Source organism: Indicator indicator, chromosome 23, assembly GCF_027791375.1.
Source record: "Indicator indicator isolate 239-I01 chromosome 23, UM_Iind_1.1, whole genome shotgun sequence".
NCBI lineage: Eukaryota > Metazoa > Chordata > Aves > Piciformes > Indicatoridae > Indicator > Indicator indicator.
Window position 1 is genome coordinate 9,401,840 of NC_072032.1, and position 24,026 is coordinate 9,425,865.

General features: G+C 39.2%; 1 protein-coding gene across 3 annotated transcripts in view; it reads left to right on the forward strand.

The window, feature by feature from the left end:
• PPP2R2C (protein phosphatase 2 regulatory subunit Bgamma) overlaps window positions 1-24,026 on the forward strand; it is a 153,292-nt gene that overhangs the window by 123,260 nt on the left and 6,006 nt on the right. For all 3 annotated transcript variants that reach the window (XM_054391407.1, XM_054391408.1, XM_054391406.1), the window contains 3 exons: window positions 6,054-6,218; window positions 18,353-18,522; window positions 23,092-23,183. In XM_054391407.1, coding sequence (XP_054247382.1) covers window positions 6,054-6,218; window positions 18,353-18,522; window positions 23,092-23,183 — 427 coding nt within the window. The remainder of the gene's footprint in view (window positions 1-6,053; window positions 6,219-18,352; window positions 18,523-23,091; window positions 23,184-24,026) is intronic.

Below are 24,026 nucleotides of genomic sequence, written 5' to 3' on the forward strand. Positions count from 1 at the left end.
TATTTGTTATGTTACTAGCAATCCCTTTATTTTGGGATTGCACAGCACCTAACATAATTGTGTGCACCTTGGCTTTCCACATAGAGCTCAAAACCCATAGCAGTTTTTACTCTTTACTGTATTTCATAGTCCAGATATAAGAAAAATACTAATCCCCCTTCCCCCCCCCAAACCCATCAACAACCAGTCAGAAGCCTTTGTATCATAATGGCACCATCTAAACACCTTCAGTGGAGCTGTTTTATTGCCATTCACATTTGCACTTTGGGCATATCGCCACTGGTGTGAGGCTGTTGCCAGAGGTCCCAACTCCAGTATGATATCTAAAACATCATTGTTATAAAGACTGTGAAATTAAAAATGGAATTGAGCTGACATTGCACTACTAAGTAATTTTCAGGTATGGATCAATACCTTGCATTAACAGATATTTTGTCCAAAACAGCTTGAAGGAGCACACACTTAGGCAGCAGTTTTTGGTTTGTGGTTCAGAGGAGTAAAATGGTACAGACAATATAATTGCAACTCTCTGGGCTTTTAATATAACCCACATGGCACAGGCTTTTAGTGGAGCAGTGGGTGAATGCTGTGTGATAAAAAGCATTGACACCATGGCTATTAGAGGTACTTAGAGTATAAATACTGGGTCATCTTTCTGCCTAAGGTAAAACACTGGAATTTGAAGAAAAGGCCAAATCCATTAACCTATTGACAATCCATTCCAGAAACTGACAACAAGTCTGAAAGCCAAAGATGCAGAAGTTGGACCCTATTCAATGGTGTCCTTACTGCCATGACATGCCTGCAGTAGAATTGTCATTTAGCAGTGAAAACATAGGATTTCCACTTTAAGAAAAGAGAAGAAAGGATCAAGTGGATGGTTATTTAAAAGTTAGAGCTTGCTTCTTTCTTTCTTAATAAGATTGATATAATCACATCATGATGATATCAAGCATACTAAGGCCACATTCTGTTCCTGCTTCTCTGATGTATGCAACATGGAAGAAAACTACAGCCACTTGGAATTAATTTCCTCAGCTGGCACATGGTATAGGAATGATAAAAGCACCACGTAGGAAGTGTAAAACTGGTAGAGCTTGATTTGTAAGCAGCACAGTTCCCTCCTTGTAATGAAAATAGCCTGCACTAAATGACTAACAGAGGAAACCACTCAGAGAAATTCTTATATTAAAAGTGTAGAGCCTCAGCAGGACCACAGTAATCAATTACCCTAAACTGAAGCCCTGGCAGCTTCTATGAATTGCTATTGATTTCAGCTACTAGTCAGGGAATCTTTTTAGGACTATGTTAGAATGTAGGTGTGAGATGCAGACAAAATTAGGAGCTGGAAGAAACCTGTGTGGAAAACATGAACAGTCAGATTTGGGAAGATAGGCTGCAGGGTTTTTTTTTTTGATAGTGCTTAAAAATTGCAATACCCAAGTCCCACACAGTGGTAAAAATGGAAGTATCACATCAGTACATATTGAAATAAGATGAGAATGTTGGGTTTCTTATGAAGTTAGTACAGAAAATTGTCTGGCTTTCTTTAGAAAGCCTCCATGCTCCATTGCAGTTGCATAAAGGGGAGGTAAGTTAATTTACTATTTTTTCCCTGTTGCTTTCATCTGACTGTACCAATTATTTCCTTCTTGCTGTGAACCTTTAAATCATATGAAAAATGAGTCCAAAATAATGATACAAGATTCAGTCCTCTATATACTGTAGCTTCTGAGTTGCAAGCCTCATTGTCTACAAAATTCAGTTTCTTAGAGAATTCCTTGATGGTTTCAGGAAGACAAAGCAGCTGTTTTTTTATGCATACTGTTCACTTCAAAGAGAATTCAATCTATTTGGAAGAGACTGCTATGTTTCTATTATCATACATGGAAATTCATTCTGGAACCTTTTTGGGTCAGTGCGAACCCTATGTATTTTCCACACTCTCCTTATATGTTTTGGCGTGAGTGTAAAGCAGGCGTGTTCATTTGTATTCTGGCTGATCAAGTAGAGAAAAGCTGATTTAATGTGAATTTTGGATCAAGGTGAGGGTCATCTTTGTAATCTGTGTTAAAAGGAACTTTATGAAGTGACTTCTCCCAGAGGAGGATATTTCTGTTAGATCAATGGCCCAGAAACAGGAACAAATCTTCCTCCTGTCATCCTCATTTTAATATCAGCTGCACAACAGCAGCACAACATGCTGGACTAGAAACAACCTTGCCATATAACTGAATCTCAGATCACATCTATCACACTGTATCATTGCAGCTTGATAATCATGCCTTTGCTTATGTTCTTTTCTTTCCCACTCTTTTACTTCCCTCCCTCAGATCTTTCCCTAAAGCCTTCTTTCTCCTCTCTATCAGGTCCGTCTGCTTGCTTACTCCTGTATGTTAACCTCTGTTGTTCAGTAACCTGGGGAAAGCAACATAGACACTCTTAGTCAAAGTTAAAGCTTACATTGCCTTAAACTGTCATTGTTGCCTTTACCCACATTAACTCCTGGTCATACCAACTCTCACCATCATGGTCTCCAAGCATACTAGATTTTCCATTTCCATTTTACTGTGGAAAGCACCTAGAAAAATCCGGTGGCCTCGTCATATCTTTATCCTGTTTCACTGCTCCAAGCAATGGAGGGGATACCTGGTATATAAAGTGGCAAACAGCTGGGTTAAGAGAGACAGACCTGTTCTATTTTTTGCAAGCAAGAAGATATTTTATGTTACTTTTTTTAAATGCTAAAAGTCTGCCAATGCATTCCAGCTCATCTCTGGCAAGGTGCCAGTTCAGCCTTCCCTCGCACAAGTATCTAGGAAGGTTCTAAATGCCTCGTTCTTGGCAAGCATGCTTGGGAGTCAAAGCAGTGTGAAGGTCTTATTCGTTTTCTTAGGGGAAATTCCTGCCCTCTTCAGGCACAGGAACCACCAGCTTTTCTAGTACAACAGAACTGTATCCTAATGCACTGCCAGTGGTGAACACTGTGATGTTTCTTTCTTAGATTGCTTTTATCCTTACTGTTTTGTCCACACCCTGAAAATGTCTCATATTGCATGTGGTACAACAGGAGTCAGATGTGACTGGTATTTCAGATGTGAGTGAACTGGAGGAGAGAGACTGTGCCCCACTCAAAGGCACCCCTCCAGGTGCTACAGTTGCAAAGGAAGCCATTGGCATAGGAGGCAAATCTACAGATTTGTGCCATTAGAATACTTTCCCCTTTAGGAATGGAATTGTCATTCAATCAGTTTGTGCCAGATTTCCTCTTCTTTGAGCTCTTCAAGGTCCCCAAAGGGCCTGTTTCCGAAGCACACTGTCCAGTCCAATTTTAAGAAATATTCTCCTGCCATGTGATGTTGTGCTTAAAAGGAAGAAAAAGATGCAAAAGAAAAATGGAAAAACGGAAATATCCCAAGGGAGATGCTTACCCTTACCACGTCATGCTAGTTTACATACAGTTCCCACACATCACATGTCAAGCTGTACTTGATTGTTTTCAAATAGATGGCAAAAATCATAAGAGGAGGAAAATATTCTTTTGTGTGACATCTTCTTCTTTTGATACATTGGGTTCTGTAGTTGTCAAAGCAAAGGCTGTTTTTCCATCTATTATTACCAATACAGTTGGGGTAAATCTCTTCTGCATATCTATTCCCTTGATCCTTCACTTCAATACAAGTGTTATTGTTGTGTTGGGTTTTTTTCTAAATCTAACAAAATGATGAATTTTCAATGGTGCATTTTCCCTATGATCCTCAGTAGGTAATGAGGTTCTTTCTCAGTGGAGATTTACATCACATCTGGAAATGCAGTCTGTTTCAAGTATTTTCTGCTTTTCTGGCAGGAGAATGGAATATTTAATTTCATTATTCAGAATAGGGTTATTCATTTCATGCAGTGAGGGGAAATTCATCAGTATTGTCTTCAATATCCAGAAAAATGATACTTCCCATGACTGTTTCACATACTCTATTTATATTTTATATCTTTCTCATCACTCAGCAATTATTCATCCCTCTGCTGAGAGGTGAAGTTCTTGTATTGAGTTACTATAATTTCTCTGAACTCCAGAAAGCAATTCAATCACTGAAAGCAATTGCTTTTACTTAAAGATATGTCTTGAGACAGATTCACCAAATACAAATAACAAATAAAGGTTATTTACAAGTAAAGGTTATTTTTTCATTCTTTTTGATTTTCCAGAATATTTAGTGATGCCTTATAAAAGGGGTAAATTGATGTTGCTACATCTTAACATCCATTGCACTGATATCAGTCACAATGGATTCTTAGAGACGGATGCAAATGTGATAGTGCAAGTAAGTAGGAATGCAGTGGAAATGCAACATTAATTCATGCCCAGTTGTTACTAAATGTCATAAGATATTAATAGTTTTGCAAACATAAATCAGTGTGGTGTGTTTGTCTCTACGAAGTCATCAAGATAATTACCTCTGAATCTTTTGTGTGATGTTAAATTTCAATGTGGTGACCCAGATCTGCATTTTTGGGAAAGATCAAAGTAGGGAATGTAAAGGTAGTGGTAGTCTGTACCCCCATTCCCACAGAAATCAATTAAAGGTCTTCCATTTGAGAGGTGGGCGCAGTGGGAACAGAAACAGGCTTAGTATCATGATACGTGATTTCTCTTGCCATCAGTAAAACAGATTTTCTCATTTATCTTATCCTCTGAGATGTTTAACTTTTGAACATCAGCTGATTCAATTTTTATGTTTGGGGAATCCAGGCAGGGAGATGAGTTGTGTTTAGGGCAGCGAAGTGGGACTCGGTAGATCTGGGTTTGTTCTCTCATGCATTTCCCATGTGATCTTATGCAAATCCTTTATTGCCTCTCGCACAGCCTCATCAGCAGAATGGGGAACTGTTCCTCCTCTTGTTCAGAGGATTTGTTAACATTTGGATGGCTTATCTGCAGCGGATGGCTGAGGGCCATATGAGAATGTACAATCTTATTTAAATGTATTGCTTTACATATATATCCTTCTTTCATTTTATGCTTCTACACCTACTGCTTTCTTATAGTCCCCTCATGGGACTCCTCCTTTCATTCTTTTCTTCATAAGCAATCTTCCACAGGCTGGCCTTCTCCTCCAAGTAAGGCTAATTGGGTCCTGGTTATTAAGCCCACCAAGGTAGGTAATATTTATGAGTGGATATATATGTGCTGGAGAAGCATAATGTGAGCTGTACTTCATGTGGACAATCTCTGGTGATCTAGCTGGCAGGTTTATGCTTGGGACACTAGATCTTTGGTGTATTTTTTGTTCCGGGAACGTATGCTTAAATGATTCAGATGTACTGTTCTGAGTCATAGCAATTTGTATTGATTTCAGCAGTGAGCATCTTTTACCTAAAACCCCAAGAATGCCATTTCAGATACACCCTCTGCAAGTATTCAGATAGCAAAACCAATACCGTGCACAATTTTTAAAATAAATATATTGTATTAGTGTATATTCACACAAAACTATTTGTGTAAATGCTTGTTTGACACTTTTGCCTTTGCCGAAAAAAAAAAAAAAGTACATTTATTGATTGAGGCTTTTAACTTAAGCTACATTTATTTTTTTTAGCTTAAATTGCATGATCATAAAAGCCAGTGAGCCCTTTACTGGAGTGAGCAGATCTGAGCTGTACATTGTTCCCTGTCAGTCACTATTATCTAGAATAGAGCAGTGATTTCAACAGCAACTACAGGACATACAATTACCTGCTCCCCAGTAGTTTTATTGAAGGTGAGAATACTAAATCCCCTGGAATGCTGTTCCATTGATGTCTGCACAGCATGGACAAACGTTGACCTACTAATAGCATCTGCTGTAAAACCATTGTTGACTAGCAGCTTTTTGGTGTAGATGGGACAGGTGTGGAAATTTCAAGACATCCTATTGCAAAATGGATGAGTATATGCTTGTGTAAAAGCATTAAATGTGTGGGCATTTAGATAATCCTGCTTCCTTCCAGACAGCAATAAGGGTCATAGCTTACCTGCATACGGCTGCATTTTCCTTAACGAAGCTTCCATTCAGACATTGTAGATATAAAGCCAGCCAATATGGAGGACCTGACAGAAGTGATTACAGCCTCTGAGTTTCATCCCCATCACTGCAATCTCTTTGTCTACAGCAGCAGCAAAGGATCCCTGAGACTCTGCGACATGAGGGCATCAGCTCTCTGTGACAAACATTCCAAGCGTAAGTCCTTGTTTTATTGAACCTTGAATCTCACTTCTTGGACAGCATGTAGATGTGTGCATAGCCCAGTGTGCTGCCTTCTCACTTATAGGCAAAACTGAAAATAGAACAGCACAAGGAGGATGATTTTCTCATCTATACAAGTATTAGATAGGAACTCGATAACAGTCCTGTCTGTGAGTGGTGGTCGCTCTTGTGGGTTCTTATTGCAGGGATCAAACAACCAACAACTCTCCAGCTAAAGGAAATATCAGGGTGGGGAGGAAGTATTGAAGTAAATTTTGTCATTTGAACTGACTTCAGAATTTTAAATCTATTTCTGGATTAAAAAATATTTGGGTTCTTCCTAAAAATTTAGCCCAGCAGTGCTCACATTTTTCAATAATATGTCTGGATAGATACAGAGGGCATAATGCAGTAGGTAATACTGGGAAACAATATGTTGGTGTAGAAGGTGTTATCTGTACAACTACTATTTTATCTAGCCTGTGAGACTTTGAGTTGGAGCTACCAATTCATGACAGTTCATATCTGAAACCTACGTAAGAACAAGCAAATAAAATGTTAAATATGGGGTTGTCTTGGTTCTCAAAGGATGAAGGAAAATGCCCATTCATGATGTTTTACTATCAGCTTTTTATGGTCTCGATAAGACAGAATATAGCTATTCCCACCAGTAATCTTGCAAGGCTGGGCACTTTGCCTTGTGCAAACAACCTGCTAATTCCTGATCTTCTGAGACTGAAAACAACAGACAAAAGCTTTGTATCATGTGGCTGTATCCTTTGAGGAGCTGAGAAGCTAATGAATGAACTGTGGTGGCTATGCTTTAGCCATGTTCAGGACTGGGGCTTCCAGGACACTTCCATCTCACTGAAGAATTGGGTCTTCAGTTACTTTTGCAGTGTTGAAACACTGGGAAGGAAATTCAGGAGAAATTCTTTTAGTGCCAGAGGCATGTAAGAGTTTTTGTCAGACAGATCCTAGTTGAACATTTTGAGGTAGGTGGATCTTATTAGTAGGGGTTGGGAAGGGGAAAAGAAAATATTCATAAGTTTAACTGAGACATAAGTGGTGCACAGATTTAGCACAGAAGCTATTTTTCAAACTAAAGTAACCGTAGTGAAGAGCCTATGACTAGGCCTTTTGGCTGCAAGAAGTGCATGTGCTCTGAAGCTCTTAGGATGTGGTCTCCAATTACAGAAAATAGCCTTTCAGGACAATTTCCTAGGCAGAGAAATGTTTTACCTTTGTTAGCTCTATGCCCTTGTACTCGTAGGGGGAATTCAATACCATGAAATGAAATGTGAGCATGACACAATCTGGTACATTGCTGCGAGTTATCCTGTCCCACTTAATTGTCTTGTTCCATAATACTTTCATTTCTTCCTCGTAATAAGGCCTCTGTGTAAGTCAGTGCCAAATGCCAATCATGGCTTATTAAAACAAGGATACAGTAACTCTGGATGAAAGAAGGCATTTTATGCCAGAAGGGAAAGCAAGGTCTAATGGTCATTGATTAAACCCCATTTTCCAGATCTGTGAGTTAGAAAATAGCCCTTTAATGTAGCATTGCTGCCCTGAACTCAAATCAAACTCAAGGAGAAGCTGAGTGTGTCTCCATATGCATGTACAATACAAAATGGGCACAGCAATGGCAGAACTTCCGAAGCATTAGAAGGAATTGGCCCACATGCTGCTGATTGAAGCGGTTTGAGCAGAGCTCTCAGAGGCAAGCAAAATTAATTAAATGGGGACAACGGCTTTAAACTAGAGCAGAGTAGAAATAAGGTTGGATGTGAGGAGGAAGTTCTTTACAATGAGAGTAGTGAAACACTAGAACAGGTTGCCCAGAGAAGTGGTGGAGGCCTCATCCCTGGAGACATTTGAGGTCAAACTTGATGGAGCCCTGAGCAACCTGATCTAGTTAAAGATGTGTCTGCTTGCTGCAGGGCTGGGGGTTGGACAAGATGACCTTCAGGAGTCCCTTCCAACCCAGTGCCTTCTATGGTTCTACTCTATGGTACAAAGCCCATAGCAATGTATTGTAGGAGGATATATCACCAAAAACAATCAGTCTGGGAAACCAGATATTTGCATGACTGTCTCTTTACTGCTTTCACTGTGCATTTGACTTCTGATTAGAGTTGTTCTACACATGGTATATACTCATGATCAGTACCCTTCTCTCCTAGCTCAGCTCACCTCTCCACCTTTCCCCCAAACTGACTTCACGTCTTAGCCAAACCAGCTATAGTGACTTTACTAGTTACTGTAAATCCTGCCATGCAGCCCTACTTTCTTAATTTGGGCAGTATTTCAGGTGCTGTTTTTAGATTGCAGGAGAGTTATGTATTTTCAGGGATAAAAGTTCCAGTGTAAAACTTATTAAAAATGCCTGGATGCTGAGGTGTATGCTGGTAATTTTTGGGTTTACTCCCTTTTCCAACCCTATATTACCCAGATCTCTACAGCTGGGCTAAAGTCAGTTGCAGCTTTTGGCGGAAGGCCCTTACATTTGTACAAATGCCATGAAGAGGTTTCTGTGCCATACTGTGTAAAGAAATTACATACTAGTATCTGTAGTGTAAGTCACTGACACAGGATGTTAATAAGTTATAGTGTACTTGAAGATTTCTGGTTTGCTAAACTCAGTGGCAAAATCTCTCTGTTCAGCGTTAGTGACAGCAGCACTACAAGTTTTCCCTTATAAATCTTTCATGGCTCTGATATGGAAGAGACAAGAGATTTCTTCCATCTACTCATCCTTGGTGCCTATGCTGAGATTTATTACCAAGCTGCCAATTTGTGGGATGAGTTGTAATGGAGACCTTTGTCCCTTAGAAAAATGATCTCAGACCTCCAAATCTACCCATGAGGCATTGAAAGAATATCAGGTCAGTAGCTGGGTTTTAAATGGTCATTGAGATACTGATAAGGTGTGACAAAAATTGTTGTGTTTTCTAATAGACTACCTGAAACTGCTTCTCTTTAATGGATCATGTAATGCTGGGTGAGCAAATCAGAAGACAGATGGCTGTTACAAATAGATATCCAGGAAAGACCCAATCTGTAACCATAGGAGAGACACATAAATAATACTGTTCCATGTTATTATCAGACTTCACAAGTAGTGGGAGAGAATTCCATCAAAATATTCTGGAGAGGAGGTGAAAAAAGAGATTCATGTCCCTGCTTATTTAGAATATTAGAGGGATGTGGGAATAAGGAAGATGTTTTTGCAGTCCATGGTGGGGCTATAGGTGAAGATTTGAAACAGATATGAAAGTTAGACCAAAGCATCAAGAAATAGGGAATTAATCTGAATAATATGGTAGCTTTCATCTAAATAGCATATGTGGCAAACCACCCAAAGGTCATCTTTGAGGTGTTCAGGCAAAATGCATGGCAATATGGTGTAGAAAGAAAGCAGTATGTGCAAAAGCTGTGATGGCGGCAAAGCAAGAGCATCCTGTCTAAAAAATACTTAATAACAGTAAAATATGCTACTGCTCAGTTACCAAATAGTCACTAATTTGGTTTTGGTCTTTTCTTGCTGATACTGTGTTCAGAGCTCCTTAAAAATGTGCATGGAGATAATATCATTCTTAAAAACAGCTTGTGGACTACAGGTTGTGTATGGCTATTTCAACAAATCATCTCATAAAGCAGCCAGCTAAAGAAAACTGAGCTTGGGCATGTGAAGTTGGAGGGGGGGGGGGAGGGCAGAGCTTTCTCAGTAATTCAGAATTATTAAATTCACTAGTAAGACGTAAATAGAAACTGTATAGTTAAACTCAAGTGACTTATTTCCATTTTGCCTAACTCCCATTGAAACTCTGTGTTAAGAGCCTTGCTATCTTAGTGTCATTGCGTACTTCAGAAGTTGTCATCTAATTAAATAGTGTGTGTTGCTTCAAGGGCTTCTTTAGTGTTAATTTCTGCAGTATTTGTAGACTAAAACCCTGTTTCTAATTATCCATTACCCATGTGCAAAATGTACAACAAAATACTTCAAGGAAACAGGAGCTTCAGTTTTAAGTTCATTGCTCCTTGTGCTGTGGTGCTCTTTGAAATGCAGACTTTGAGGTTACATAGTGCAGTTAGCCTCTGTCACTGATGTTCATGCTTTCCATCCTCCTTCCAGACTTCACAGGCTTCTGACACCTGGGTCTATAGCAGGAGCCTTTTTGAGCCCCCCTCCCTTTGACCAAAGAAGCATTTGTAGATGACAGGCAATCCTAACAGCCATCTCCTCTGGACCCTCCCTGAAAAGGGCAAAGCATGTCAGCTGGTGCTTTCCCAGTTCCGTGGGATGAATAATCAATATCTTCAAAGTATAAGATGGTCTTTGGAGCAATGCAGAGTGAATTTGGGGGTTGTTTTTTTTGACCCGAAGACACTACCCCAAGATCATGGTGGATTCTTTTTCCTTTGAGAGTCCTTTTCCATATTTTCACTTGAAATCCAGGCATGAAAGAAATGCCAGCCCTTCCCCAAGGATCAATGCCACTCTCCTGTCATCTGGCATGTAACTCAATTTCATTATCTGCAAGTATTTTTGAAATTACCTTTGATTTTTAAACCTAAGAATTCAGAACTGTGGAAGCAGCCAAAGCAAAAATCAAGGATAATCTACTTGAACACATTAATTTTTTTTAATTAATTGTATTTACTCCTTGCTTAAAGGAGGTTGGAATTTCAGAGACAAGACAGCTTTCAGACCTCTAGCTGAATATGGATTATCTTTCATTTGCAACAGAGAACAACCAGATGTACCAAAGGGAAGAAAAAAAAAAAAAAAAAAAGCCTGTGACAGAATATCCCTGCTGGATTTGCTAATTAATATTGACCTTTCCAAATGAATGATGCTTATTGTATGACTGGGAAAGAGACAACTTGTTTTTCTTTTATGTGAGCTCTATGTCTAAAACACGCTTTTTATTTCTGCATCTGGTCTCATGTCAGGTTATCATCTGAGGGAGAGACAGCCACCATTCTTCCTTTGTGCATTGAGAGGCCGCTGTTGCAGTAAAGTCCACTTCAGGCAAAATCTGTAGGGTTTCATGTGACAGTAGTGAAACTTATCTGAGCTTCCATGATGACCTGATCCTGTGCTTTAATGAAGGCTTGTTCTTCTTAGCCTAATTCTGGATTTATTTCGTAAGCCTGCACTACAAAGGCACATATTCATTGCTGATTTTTATATCCTCCCAATGAAAAAAACGTGCCTGTATCCTGATAATTTTGTAATTATGGCTGTCACTAAAGATCTGTTACTACAATTTCATGCATGCTAAGCTAGATCCTGGAAGGGATCCTTTCTTGTGGAGGAATCCCATTGAAATTTGGTAAAGGCTTGATTTTTAGCATGGGCTCCAAAGCTTCCATTCCATCCAGTTTGGATGAATGTATAATAAAGACATTTGAAACATGGGTAATGAAAATTCAAACCTGTTTCTACAGAAATGCAATTATGTCAATACAGCATTTCCTCAAGTTGTGCAAGATATGTTAAAATTGAATCAGAGGGAAAAAAACCCCACCCTGATTTATATACTTTTCTAGCTATCAAATAGTAAGAGGAAAGAGAAAAGCCTGAAGCAATGGTTAAATGATTTATGATTGAAGAGGTGTTTCATTAACCCCTCTTCCCCAACCACACACAGATAAAGCAAATAATTGCTGTAAGATTGCTTTAATTATTCAAGCTATTAAAATTCCTGTTTTGTTTGCTTTATTTTTTAATAGCAATAACTCCTGCTTTTCAAAATCTCTTGAAGCCACCATTATTCTTTCAAGGTCCTGTTTCACTGAGGGAAAAATCCTCCCTTATCACTAGCCTTATATATCAAGATTGGAAAGACTTATGCATGAATTTGGCTGTAGAGGAGTAGTAGTTTTATGTCCCATTAACTCCATGGGATTGCTCACAACACGTGGCATTAAACATGTACATAATTCTTCATGAGACTGAGGTTTAAAGAGGCTTGATCTTAGCTCACTTCCTTGCTCTCTTTAGCATCATTTCTCTTTATTAACAAACTCCCTCTCCAAGTCACACGAATATAAGCAACTATGTAGTGAAGCTCCCCACCCACTGGTCTTTAGCTATTGATCTGGCTTTGCCTTTCAGCACTAATGCACTATCCCTTGTGGTTTGTGACAAGCTGCAGCAACTCACTGCAGATGGTAAAACAGATTCTTAAATATTGATTTGAGGCTCTCCTTTTAAAAGCCATGTTCTCCAGAGGTATTGATGAGATGCCTAGTTTTAATATTGGGCCATTGGATAAAGGAATGCTTTATGGTAGGTGGAATTTCACTCTTGTGGTGTGGAGGTAGCTTCAGAAATTTGCTTAATATACCCTGAGAAGGAAAAATATGTGTGAGTGAGTAGGGCATGAAGAGGTGAATTATATAAAAACAATTTGAAAATAGAAATATAAAATATATTGATTTTCAGTTTAAGCAACTGCAAGGTGTGGTAATATAAAATGTTAAATAATTGTGGTTAGTTGTTTATAAAGCAGGTGCGTTTTATATTTCTTATGAGGTAGACTCAAAACACTCATGTATAACCTTATTGATCAGTGTAGAACATGAAAGCAAGATTGTCACATTAGCAGAACATCCTGATCTTGAAAGAGAATTTCTGAAGGAGGTGAATGTATGTGAGTGGATTTGCTTACTACAAAACAATAAAATATTCAGAGAGAGTTGAAGATAGGGTAAATAACAATGGTAAATCAAACTGTTACCACAAACAATGAAGCTGAAAGGCATGAAGAGACCACAAATCAAAAAGGGAGCTTTGCAGGTGGTCACGGTTCACTTAAAATGAACTGAGGAACTCTTTTGTATGAAATCCCAGATAGACTTTAAATGGTGCATAACAATGAGTGTACCTGGTCAGAGCAGAGGTCCTTCTAGCCCAGTATTCTGGCTCTGATGGTGGGCAGTAGCAACATCAAGAGAAAATGTAAGAACAGACTAAGCTGGGGTTCAGGGTCTTTCATGAGAGTGAGGTATTTATTGCATGTAACGGTACTGGGATGTTTGAGGGGGTTTATTCCTTGAACTTGTGCAGCTACTTTTGAACCTATGTTTTTCCCATTCACAATGTCTTTCAGTAAAGCCTTTAGTAGCTTAATTAGGCCTGGTATGAAAAACCATTTGCTCTGTATTTACCCTTTCCTAGTTTCACTTGCTGACCCCTGTTTGTCAATTGGAAGACAATGGACAGTGAACTGTCATTCCCTATTCATTCTTTCCATGACAGTCTTTGTTACAAGCCCCTCAGTCTTTCCGAGGCTGAGGAATTCCAGTTCTATTTGGTCATTTCCTGCATGGAAGCAATGTGTTACTTCTGGTTATTGTTACTGCCCATTTTTGTGTCTCCTTGAGACAAACCTGTCCCGTATTGAAAGACCAGAACTACACATAGCTCAAGACTTGACCACATCTTGAATTAAATGACACTCCAGTAAAAAAAAACAACAAAAAACCCCAAAAATCTCTCTGTGTTGAAGGACAGTAAGAAATGTCGTGGCCTAAAAATAGAATATAATTAGTAATTTTGTATAAATTCAGTGAAATCTAGTGTAGCTTTTTGTGTTAAACTTTATTAAATATATGTCGTGGAACGAATCAGGGCTCTCCTGGGGAATGGTGGCAATGTTTGAAAGTGTTTATTAGCTCTCAAGAGAACACAGAGGTTCTTGTTCCTTTTGCAAATTGCTGTGACTACTCTGTCAAGTTGGGTGAAATTCCATACACTTTAAAGTACCATTTCCCACTACATTTTCATCAGGTATTGCAGCCATTTTCATTTGGCATCAGAAATGAAAGGGAGGCTTAATTTAGATGATAAATTGATTGACCTGGGACTGCATCTGTTTTCTGTGTTTATGAAACTTAAAGCCCACTGGGGGATTGCATGATCCATCACCAGTGTTTCCAGGTCCAGTTGAAATGCACCTTTTATTTGCGTACCTGGGTAATCCACAGGTTATCTCTAATGAATCCTTAATTCAGCCTAACTGCAGACTATTTGCATGCTTGGATAATAATAATTAAAAAAAAAGAAAAAGAAATTATGTTCCTTCTCTTGCTACAGCATCTTTTCTGGCTCTGGACTTTATGGTCCTCCCTCTGCTCATTAACCCCATTGCCTCTTTTTCCAGTGTTGCCAAAACTGTCTTTATCCATTTGTAGCTATAACCCTTAAACAAGAACTGGACAGTTTTCTGCATCCATTAACTGGTTGAAAGGAGAGGGAAGGAGTTATTTCATGGTGCAGAATTTCCAAGTAACAGCACTTAAATACTATGAAAGCACAAGTTTCCAGGACAGAATACAAGTTGTAAACAGTGTCCTCTAGAAAAAAATCTTTCATACATTGTTATTTGTAAGTAGAAAGAAAATTGTTTCAGAAGCAGCTTTGTTTTTCTGCTACAGGGAATGACTTTTTTTTAAGGCTTGTTATAATTTTATCCTATGAATGATGGCATTTCTTAGCAAATCTGTGGAGCTGGTAAGCTTTCATCCTGAAGTTTTCCCTGGTTTTGTTTTTGTTCTTCCCCAGATAATCCCATGTTCTGCAGCATATGAAAGCATGATTAATCTTTGCTCTTCTGTTAAAATGGATTTGGCTTTGTAATAGCAAAAAGTTGGTTTTGTCTGTAGTTCTGCTTTTGGTTGGCAGTAAAAGAAATTTTCAAGTTTCATATCTTTATGCCTTAAGGAGTACACAGTGTTATCATCAAGGGTCTCTCCCTTGCTAGTTCTCTGTTTCTCTTTGGTTTGTCTACTGATATTTCACAGTAAACGCTTGCAGTTATCATCAAGTGCTCAGGCACATAACAGAATCTTGCCAAAGCTTATACTCTGTGTTTCTCTCTTTCAAAAGCAGTAAAAGATTTATTTAACTGAATACTGTTGACATTTCTTTGATCCCATCAATCCATTATATGATTTTTAATTCAGGTTAAAAATCAAAAGTAGCTCCATATAAACTTTCTTTTTAGAGAAAGAGCTTTTCTAACACCTGCCCTGTATTGTTTCAGATACTCTTATTGCTTTCCTTCTAAGTAGATCATTCTTCTTTGTGTTTTTAAAATCATTATTCATATTTGTATTATGGAACCATCTGCCTTGCAACAGTGCTCTGAGTGAAGGTTAGAGGAAAAGAAGTGGAAGGAATGCTGGAAATTCAGGCAAGGCATTACCCAAGATGCTATAGAGAATCATGCAGACTCCTAGTTGCCATGATTTGGTGAGGAATACAGGATTTTATATGCTATATTAGATTGTGACTCTGCACCCACCATATGAACCATTTTTAGCATTAATATTATTAAGTTCACATATGCCAGAATTTACATTCTGCAATGATTAAAGCTCTGCCCAGCAAACAAAGTAATAATTGTCAGTGGTGCTGGAGTCTGAAGAATACCAGTGACTCCATCAAAAAAATCAGCATCTTTAGAAATGAGACAGAGAGGAAAAACCTTTAATGAGAACATGAGGCTTTATGCTTTCCAAGGCTGAGTGAAAACATGAGTCCACAGGTAGGACTGGATGACCTTTAAAGGTCCTTTCCAATCCAATGCATTCTATGATTCTGTGGAAGTTCTGATTTCCAATCTTGGTCTAACAAGATTTATTTAGCTGCAGGAAAGTAAGCCAGATGTGAAGTCTTATGTTTTGAGTGCTGATTGCCCTCTGGCATAAGAGCAGCCTCCAAAAGTAAGTCTAAGCTGAAACAAACAGAAAATGTGTTTCCAGTGCAGGCTGGCAAACTTGGTTTTGCAAATGGTGGGCTAGCACCATGCTTTCTCCTACCAGCTTGAAGAGGCTGAGGCTGAAGTCCAACCTGTCAGTGATGTTGTCTCCAATTAACTAGTTTTAGCCAAACTGAAGGCTGTGGGTTTTTGCAGTGTATGCATAAACTTATGCTGATGCTAAACCTGAAATAGCTAAGATCCAAGCCCACTGTAATTCACCTTCATTTCCTGAGGCCAATAGCTTGTTCTGGTTTCTCAGGCTAAGGTTTCTCTCTAACAGTGGGAGCTGCTTCTTCATTTCCTTCAGCAGTTTTCCAGATGTGGTTATGCTATCTGCAAAGAATTGCTGCTACTAAAATTTCTTCCTCTGTCTGCAGTGATACAAAGCTTTCACATGCCTGCATTAGTTTCTGTAGTTAATTAATCTAAGTCTTTCTAATACTTACTGTGCCAAGGATAGAAAAGCAACAAACAGTGCAGATAAAGGGTGAAATGGTTTGATTTCATTAATTAACAAAATCCAAAGTATCCAGCTGGACAAGAGACATAGAGCCAAGAAAAATATATCTGAGCTATAAATGAAGGTGCAGTTCAGTGTAGGGGTTTGGGGGTTTTGTGGTTCCTTTTTTTTTTAAATTTTTTTTTCTTTCCTAGTTTTAATAGCAACTTCACATCATAATTAGCAGGATGAAATTCCTGCCAACTGAGTACATAGTTTGGACAGATTAAAGGGAAGAGGTATGAGAAATGATAATTGCTTTATGCTCATCAGACTTCTATTGAAAATCTGACAGGATAATTACAAAATACCTGCTTTGCAGAATGTCTAGGCAAATTTTTAAAGAGCTATTTAAAGTTGTTCATTTACAGTCTGTCTGAAAAGAAAAGTTGGGGTTTTTTCCCCCCCACTTCTGAAGTAGTTCATTACCATTTAGATGCGTGGTACATGTTCAAATATAGACCTTATTCTCATGTGCACGCCTGGCTACATTCCACTGCCCACCCCCAAAGAAAATTGCCCATAATTTTTTTGCATTACCCCACATACTTCACCCACGTGCTCACCCCTCACTTCCAGCAGAACCATATTTCACCTGATGGAAACTGTAACCTTGTTGCTTTCAACAGTCTGAGTCACAGCCATAGATAAATTAGTTGAGAATGTTCCAGTGGACTACACAAAAAACCTGTTTTGACTGACAGTCAAAAGTTGTTCTGCTTTCAGCACGTTTTCATGTCTCATCACATGGCTTTTCTTCACCTGCTTTTGAAACTTGAAAATGACACTCACTAAATTGCCAGTTTTCAAAGAATGTTATAGACATAGGTGCCAAAGCCAGACTGCTTTTGCTGAGAACTGAAGGACTTCTAAAGCTTACCATACAATGTCATTTAGATCACAGGGACACAGATACCTGCAGAGAGTTGCTCTAGGCACCTGGTAGCATGCTTTGGGAATGGATGAAGTGACCTTGGTGATTAGTGGTCTTGCAATAGATGAAGTAGAGCCCACTGATACCGATTGTTTCAAGTTCCTGCAATTCAGTGTGAGTCATCCAGTACCGTTTTTATGTAGAACTGAACAAAGATGACTGATCTCCTAGCTACAAGAGCTAGATTTCCCTGCATGGAGGTACTGTCAGCAATAATTCATGATCCCCTGCCTGGTTGGATTGTGCAGTGCACAGAACAGCTAAGCAGCACATACAGTCTTGCACGGAGCTGTCAGCAGGTGCACATCACCTGAGTGGCTCATGTATCCACATGGTAGCTCACTGTCTGTGGTCTGCTCACCTCTCAGGAGGAGCTGATTGCAGTTTGCAATTGTTTTTCAAAGTTGTCATGCTTACTCTCAGGTGCCTTCAGGCTTGACCATAGCCTGCAGACTGGCCAGCTGGTTCTGGCAACCAGGACAAGCTTTGAGTAAGCAACCTTCCCAGGGATGCCAAGACTCTTGTGAGACCACATGTACACCTGACAGGGTGACAGGGACACCTGAATTTGGATTATGTCAGGAAACAGGACATGTGGATCCCGGAAAGGATGACCATAGGTTTAACACCTTTGCTATAGGTAGCTGTAGTCAACTGCTGTATTTACATCATCTCCCACAGTGATTCTTTGGGCTCATAGCTATAGTTACTTATTGTAATATTTAAAGCTTACAGCTTGTATTTTTATATGAAGATAAAAAAAAAAAGAAGTGCTGGGCATATAATTAATTCTTTATCATGTTCTTTGGTGCGATGAATTACACATTTCACAAGAAATGCACGGGTCAGATTGTACAACATTCTATTTAAAATAGAATTCTAATTTGTCTCTTGCTTCTTTTTCTTTGAACAGTTTATGAAGAGCCAGAAGACCCCAGTAACAGATCATTTTTTTCAGAAATTATCTCTTCAGTGTCAGATGTCAAATTCAGTCACAGTGGTAGATACATGCTAACAAGGGATTACCTCACTGTCAAGGTTTGGGACCTAAACATGGAAACAAAGCCTGTAGAAACATACCAGGTATGTATCTCCGGTGTCTTGAAATGCAATGGTATAAAAGCAGTTCACAACCTGAATGTTTTCCTAACCATCTCATTTCTCTGTCTGAGAAGGAGGTAGCTAAGAGAGTTGCTTCAAACCCTTGCAGTGGTGTCCCTGTAGTTGGAAAAGGGCAATTTCAGCATTAGTAAGGAAGTGTAAGACGTGGAGAGTCAGGGTAACACTCACTTGGGCTTTTGAAGGAAACAATGCTTCTAACAAGGGAAGTCATCTCTTCACTTTGGCATCTGTTTTCAAATGACATATTTCACTATTAACATTTAAAAGTAATTGAGGACAGGATTTTGTGTGCTGCTTAGCATTGTGCTCCCACTGGGACTGCTGAGAATTTACACCTTTCTTATTGCAGAACTTTCTTTTTTTTTTTCTAAAAAAAAGAAAAAGAAAAAAAGAACTTCATCTCTGTGCTTCTCCCTTGTGCCTAGTTCTAGAAGCAATCAGTGTTCAACCCTGACATCACCACTGACACAGCAGTTTGTGAATGCCAGACAGACGCATCTGGTTGCCTGAATTCATTGTGATATTATCCAGACAAAACGCCAGTGGCTCCAGCCAGCACTGAGTTTGTGCTCTGACATCTGTTCTGCTTGGCAGTGGAGGGCTGAGCTTACATTTTTAGCTCTGCCTTGAACAAGGAAAATGTATCCGTGACACAGAAACTGCTTGTTATGAAAATGCAGTAAGAAAAAGCTCTTAAGCTATCTACAGAAGAGCATGCAAAGTAGGAAAAATGTCATTCCACTGGCTTGTGCTGCTTTTAACTACAGTCCACTGACAGTGCCAGACCCCTTGTTCTGTGTCTGTATGGAGGAGCACAGTAGTTCACATAACTATAATTAAGATAGGTTTTAAAATGTCGTGCAATGAGAGTTTGGTAGCATGTCTTGTCAAAACAACTGAAATTTTACATCAGTAATGTCAGAGGTTATGTGTTAGTGTTCAGTAGATTAAATGGGCCCCAGTATTTTTCAATGCCTCCCTTACACCCATACTCTTCAGGGTGGAAAGTCTGAGCCTTTTATACCGTTAAAGCTACAGAATTGGTTTTGCTCTGAAAATGGCAGCATTGCTAAATATGTTAGAAATGTTGATCTGCTGCCAAAATGGAGTGGGAGGTAAGGGTGAGACTGTGTTTTATATAACAGAATCATCTCCCAGACTTGGGGATCTTGGGTAATACACTGCTTTATACTCATGCCAATGGAGTAGGTAACCTTGTTCCTGGAGAGGAATAGCTGGTCAAGTCAACCTGTTTGTCTTGACTTTTGACATCTGCTTTTATTTCCTCATGTAGGTAGCTGTGAAAGAAGCTGGTTGCCTTTAAATCAATCTGAGACCCCACAGCGGGGCCAATTAAAAAGTTCTATTTCTCCATGGTCAGGTCGGAAAAATTAGTGTAACATAAAATTTTCAGTACTGCTTATTGCAATCAGAAGCTTATAGGAAAAAAAAATGAAAGACCTGCAACAACAGAACTCCTGCAAAGTTAGCAGAACTCCTGCAAATTTAACAGTGTTCTTGCTGCTTTACTTTAACCTATGGATTGCCTTTCATTTCCCAATGTTTATCCAGTGCCTTGTAAAGAGTACACAGATGCATTGCTGAGTGTTGCAGCAGACTAAAGGAGAATCTAGAACTCAGAGGTTTGAATTACACTTTTAAATAACTTGCCTTAAAGGTGCCTTTCACACACATAAATCTCATGCATAAACTTTGATGTCTCTCAGAAAGATTTTTATGGTGGATCACCCAGAGGCAAAAAATAAACCTAACATTTGCAGTTATGTATCCACATTATTATAATTGACATGTATGTCATTAAAAGCTTAAAAGATATTCATTAAAAGATTGAATTTCTCATTTCACCCACTGCATGGTAGCCACTTAGATATTGTCTGGCTGTGAGATTGATGAAGGAGGTCACAACAGGAGATTATAACTAATAATATATAGCAGTCCATAACCACTAATTATAACAGTCTATAACTGTACTGCTTCATTATCAGGTTGCAATTTTAGTATCACCAAAAGAATCAGATTCTTATGCAAGTTGTTTTTCTTACCGGTGCTGTGGCTGAAAAAATGTTACTGCCCAGAGCAGCCTTGCTGAAGCACTGTATCTGCTGACATAGATTCCACATGATCTTCTCTTGTTCATGCTTCACAAAAGAAAAAGAGGCAGAGTGTGGTGCAGTGGAATGGCCAGTGCTTGAACCTTGCAAGGCAGCCCTGCCTAACAGGATACAATCTTGATGCTGCCAGATGAATTACCCCAGCAGAGCCATACCAGCAGCAACCAGCGAACACGTTCATAGTTGATGACAGTTTGATCCACTGAGGGCAGGCTCTGGTGCAGAGGGATTTGGGCTAACGTGTCACTTACCAGTGCAATTTCTGATTGTGACTATTCAATCCCAGTGAAATAGCTCCCTGGGTAGTTGTGTTGCTGTGTTACTCTGGAGTATGGAATTATGAGATAATTCCATGAAGATCTGACCTAAACCAGTGCAGTGAAAAAAAGGAGAATGCCTTTTGTAATTAGTTAGGAATTAATTTGATTTGGGTTCATATGTGTTAAGAACAATATGTAACTGACAAGACAAATCTGATTTTACCCTCAATTGGTAGTGGCAGATGAACATGCAAACCAGGTAAAAATTGTTTCTTCCAGGTAGTGAGGGTCTGAATGTAGTCAAATATGGCAATCAAAAGATCCATGTGAAGAGCAAGGTGACTGTCCAAGGCTGTAGTGCAAGTCTGCAGACATAGTCAATAAGAAAAAGGAGCTGATAGCTTGAAGAGCTCAGTACAAAATCTGAGAAGGGAACTGCAAATTGCTTTTTGACAGAGCTGATAGAAAGGCAGAGCTCCAAGCTGTGCAGATGGACACACTCTACAAAGGGTGCATACATGACAGTGGTCATGACAGATGGCTGCTGGAGATGGTTACAAGAGGAAGACCTAGAAATGACAGTCAATAAGGAAATACAATCTCCTTCTTTCTCCTGCCTTACCCAACCTTTTGGAGTTCACAAAGCTGATAAAGGAGAGAACTCCGGCTCTGTACCAAGTTGCACTGCTAATATAAAAAGGTTTTAAGTGAAGGGAAAATGAAAAGTTTTAATGACAGAGAGGGCAAGAAACTGCATCAATACTGAAAGTGTCCTGACCTAATACCTTAAGGATAAATGCATTTAATTATGAAATGTTTTATCTGCATCTACCATTTGCCTACTGTTTGCTGTATAAAACATTATCTGTTGATATACAACTCAATGCTCACTTGTCCATTAATGAAAATGGATTCATTACTAAAGTTTATGATCATCAATAATCATATTATACAACTATTCTTAGGATACTGATGAATTTGGATATTAAAAATGGGTTACTTTAAAAAAAAATATATATATATAAGTGAAAGGTCATTGTCCCTCATCTGGTCTTGATAGAAGTTCTTACTATAAGAAATGTTTTTTTGCCCTCAGGCAAGAGAGGATGCTGAGCATCCATGAGCAGGAGCAGTCTCTCTGGACTTGCAAGAACCAGTACCTCTATATGGCAGAGCTAAATGATGCCCCTTGGCATTATTTAGATTGGTATGTGTGCTCCAAGAGGCCATCTACATATCTTTGTGTTACAGTTTCTACAACAGCTTGAAGAAAAGATCAGGAGTGAAAGTGCACTAGGCACTTTCAGCTAGGCAGGGATTTTCCAGGTCATTATTTCCTTGTGGAATGAAACCAATCATCCAGAAGGAAGAGTAATCAAAACCAGCAAAGGACTGAAACAGTTTGCATGAGATCTGTCACTTTATGATAACCCTTATGCAGCAGAGGAAGTCTTCTACTGGTTAGTCCTTCTTTTTTTCAAGTATGTAACTGAGAATTTAGTCCTTCTTATTTTCAAGTATGCAAACTGAGAATTTGTTGTGAAGTCTCAGCTAAATAGGAGATATCCCCAAGCTAAATTAGTGTTCTAATTTGCAACCTGTGCAACTGCAACCTTGAACTGTATTTGGCTTCTGAAATACCTTACCCAAATATATGTAATACCATACAATACAGGCTCTTCTAATAGAGCCAAGTTCTTTCTGCCACAAGTGAGAGTCCACTTATCTTGGAATATGACATTTTTGTTACTATTTAAATTAGATTTCTTGCACATTAATTAGCACATCTAGGGTATCAGCTGGTGAAATGTCTTTGGGAATTAGCCTAGCACTGAGAAAATCATCCAAGCAGGAAACAAATATGTTGAAGAGGGGTGGTCTGCAGCCTGCTGAGGGAGGTATGCTTCATGCCTTCCTGCAGCAATAATTCTGTAGTGCCTGCTTAATTGGGCTGTGGAAAAGTACAGAGAGCTTCTTTAGGGTTTAAGCACAGTATCTTCTGCAAAGCTCCCAATCTATGCAGCAGAGGTTGCAAGTGAACAGGGGAGATAAAGCAGAGAGTGTGTGTGGGGGTGGTTGTTAAGTTTTATATTTTGCTTTATTTCAAGAATAACAACAGTTACTTTCTTTTGAAACAGGTCCATGATTACCTTAGGAGCAAGTTGTGTTCCCTCTATGAAAATGACTGCATCTTTGACAAGTTTGAGTGTGCATGGAATGGATCAGACAGGTAATCCATCCTTGTGTCCATCACTGTCTTCATTTAGCAAAAGAGCTCCCATTTTATGGGGAACCATCAGAAAGTAAAATGGTACACATGGTTATGTTCCACCCAGTTGACATCTCTCCAGTGTTCAGGTCGATAAAAGGTGTTTGGATGTTGGTACAGTTGTGTCTCGGACCTCCTTAGATATGGTGCAACTTTGTTAATCGTGGTTTATGCCTTGGGGGGAGAAAAGCCTTCAAGTTCTGTGTGTTATAAGAAGTTGAAAAGAATACTTTTAACTCACACAGCCCCACCAATACAGTAGGGAAGCTTGAGTGGTGCTGTATTCACACACGAGCTGTCTCAGAAATTCAGTTCCTTTACTGGAAACAAGGAGTGAGGAAAGGCAGTCACAGCCACTCACTGATTCTCTGCAAACTGCTGCCAAATGAGTTTTTTTCTGATACCTGCCTCTGTCAGTGCAGTCCCTTTCCCTGTGAACTGAAGGAGGGGTCCTTGTTTTTATATTGGATGCAATATTTTGCTGAATATTTCAGTGGGAAATATTAACAGAAGTCAGAGAGTGCGAGCAAGAATGCAGTGTGCTAATGTCATGATGTTAGCAAATAATGGCAGCATGTTGGGAAGAAGGAATATTGTGCAGGAAGAACTGAGCAGCAGAGAGGTCTGGGACGGTAAAGATGGATGAATCCAAGAGTATAGTGCAAGGTGAGGATTTTGCTTGAAACACAAACCTTTATTTTATCAGTTGGAAACAACTCAGAGGGACAGACATAACCTAGGTGACTGTGGGAAGGATTAGCAGTCTACAAAATGCACATGGAAGAGATTACAGGAGCCAGATTT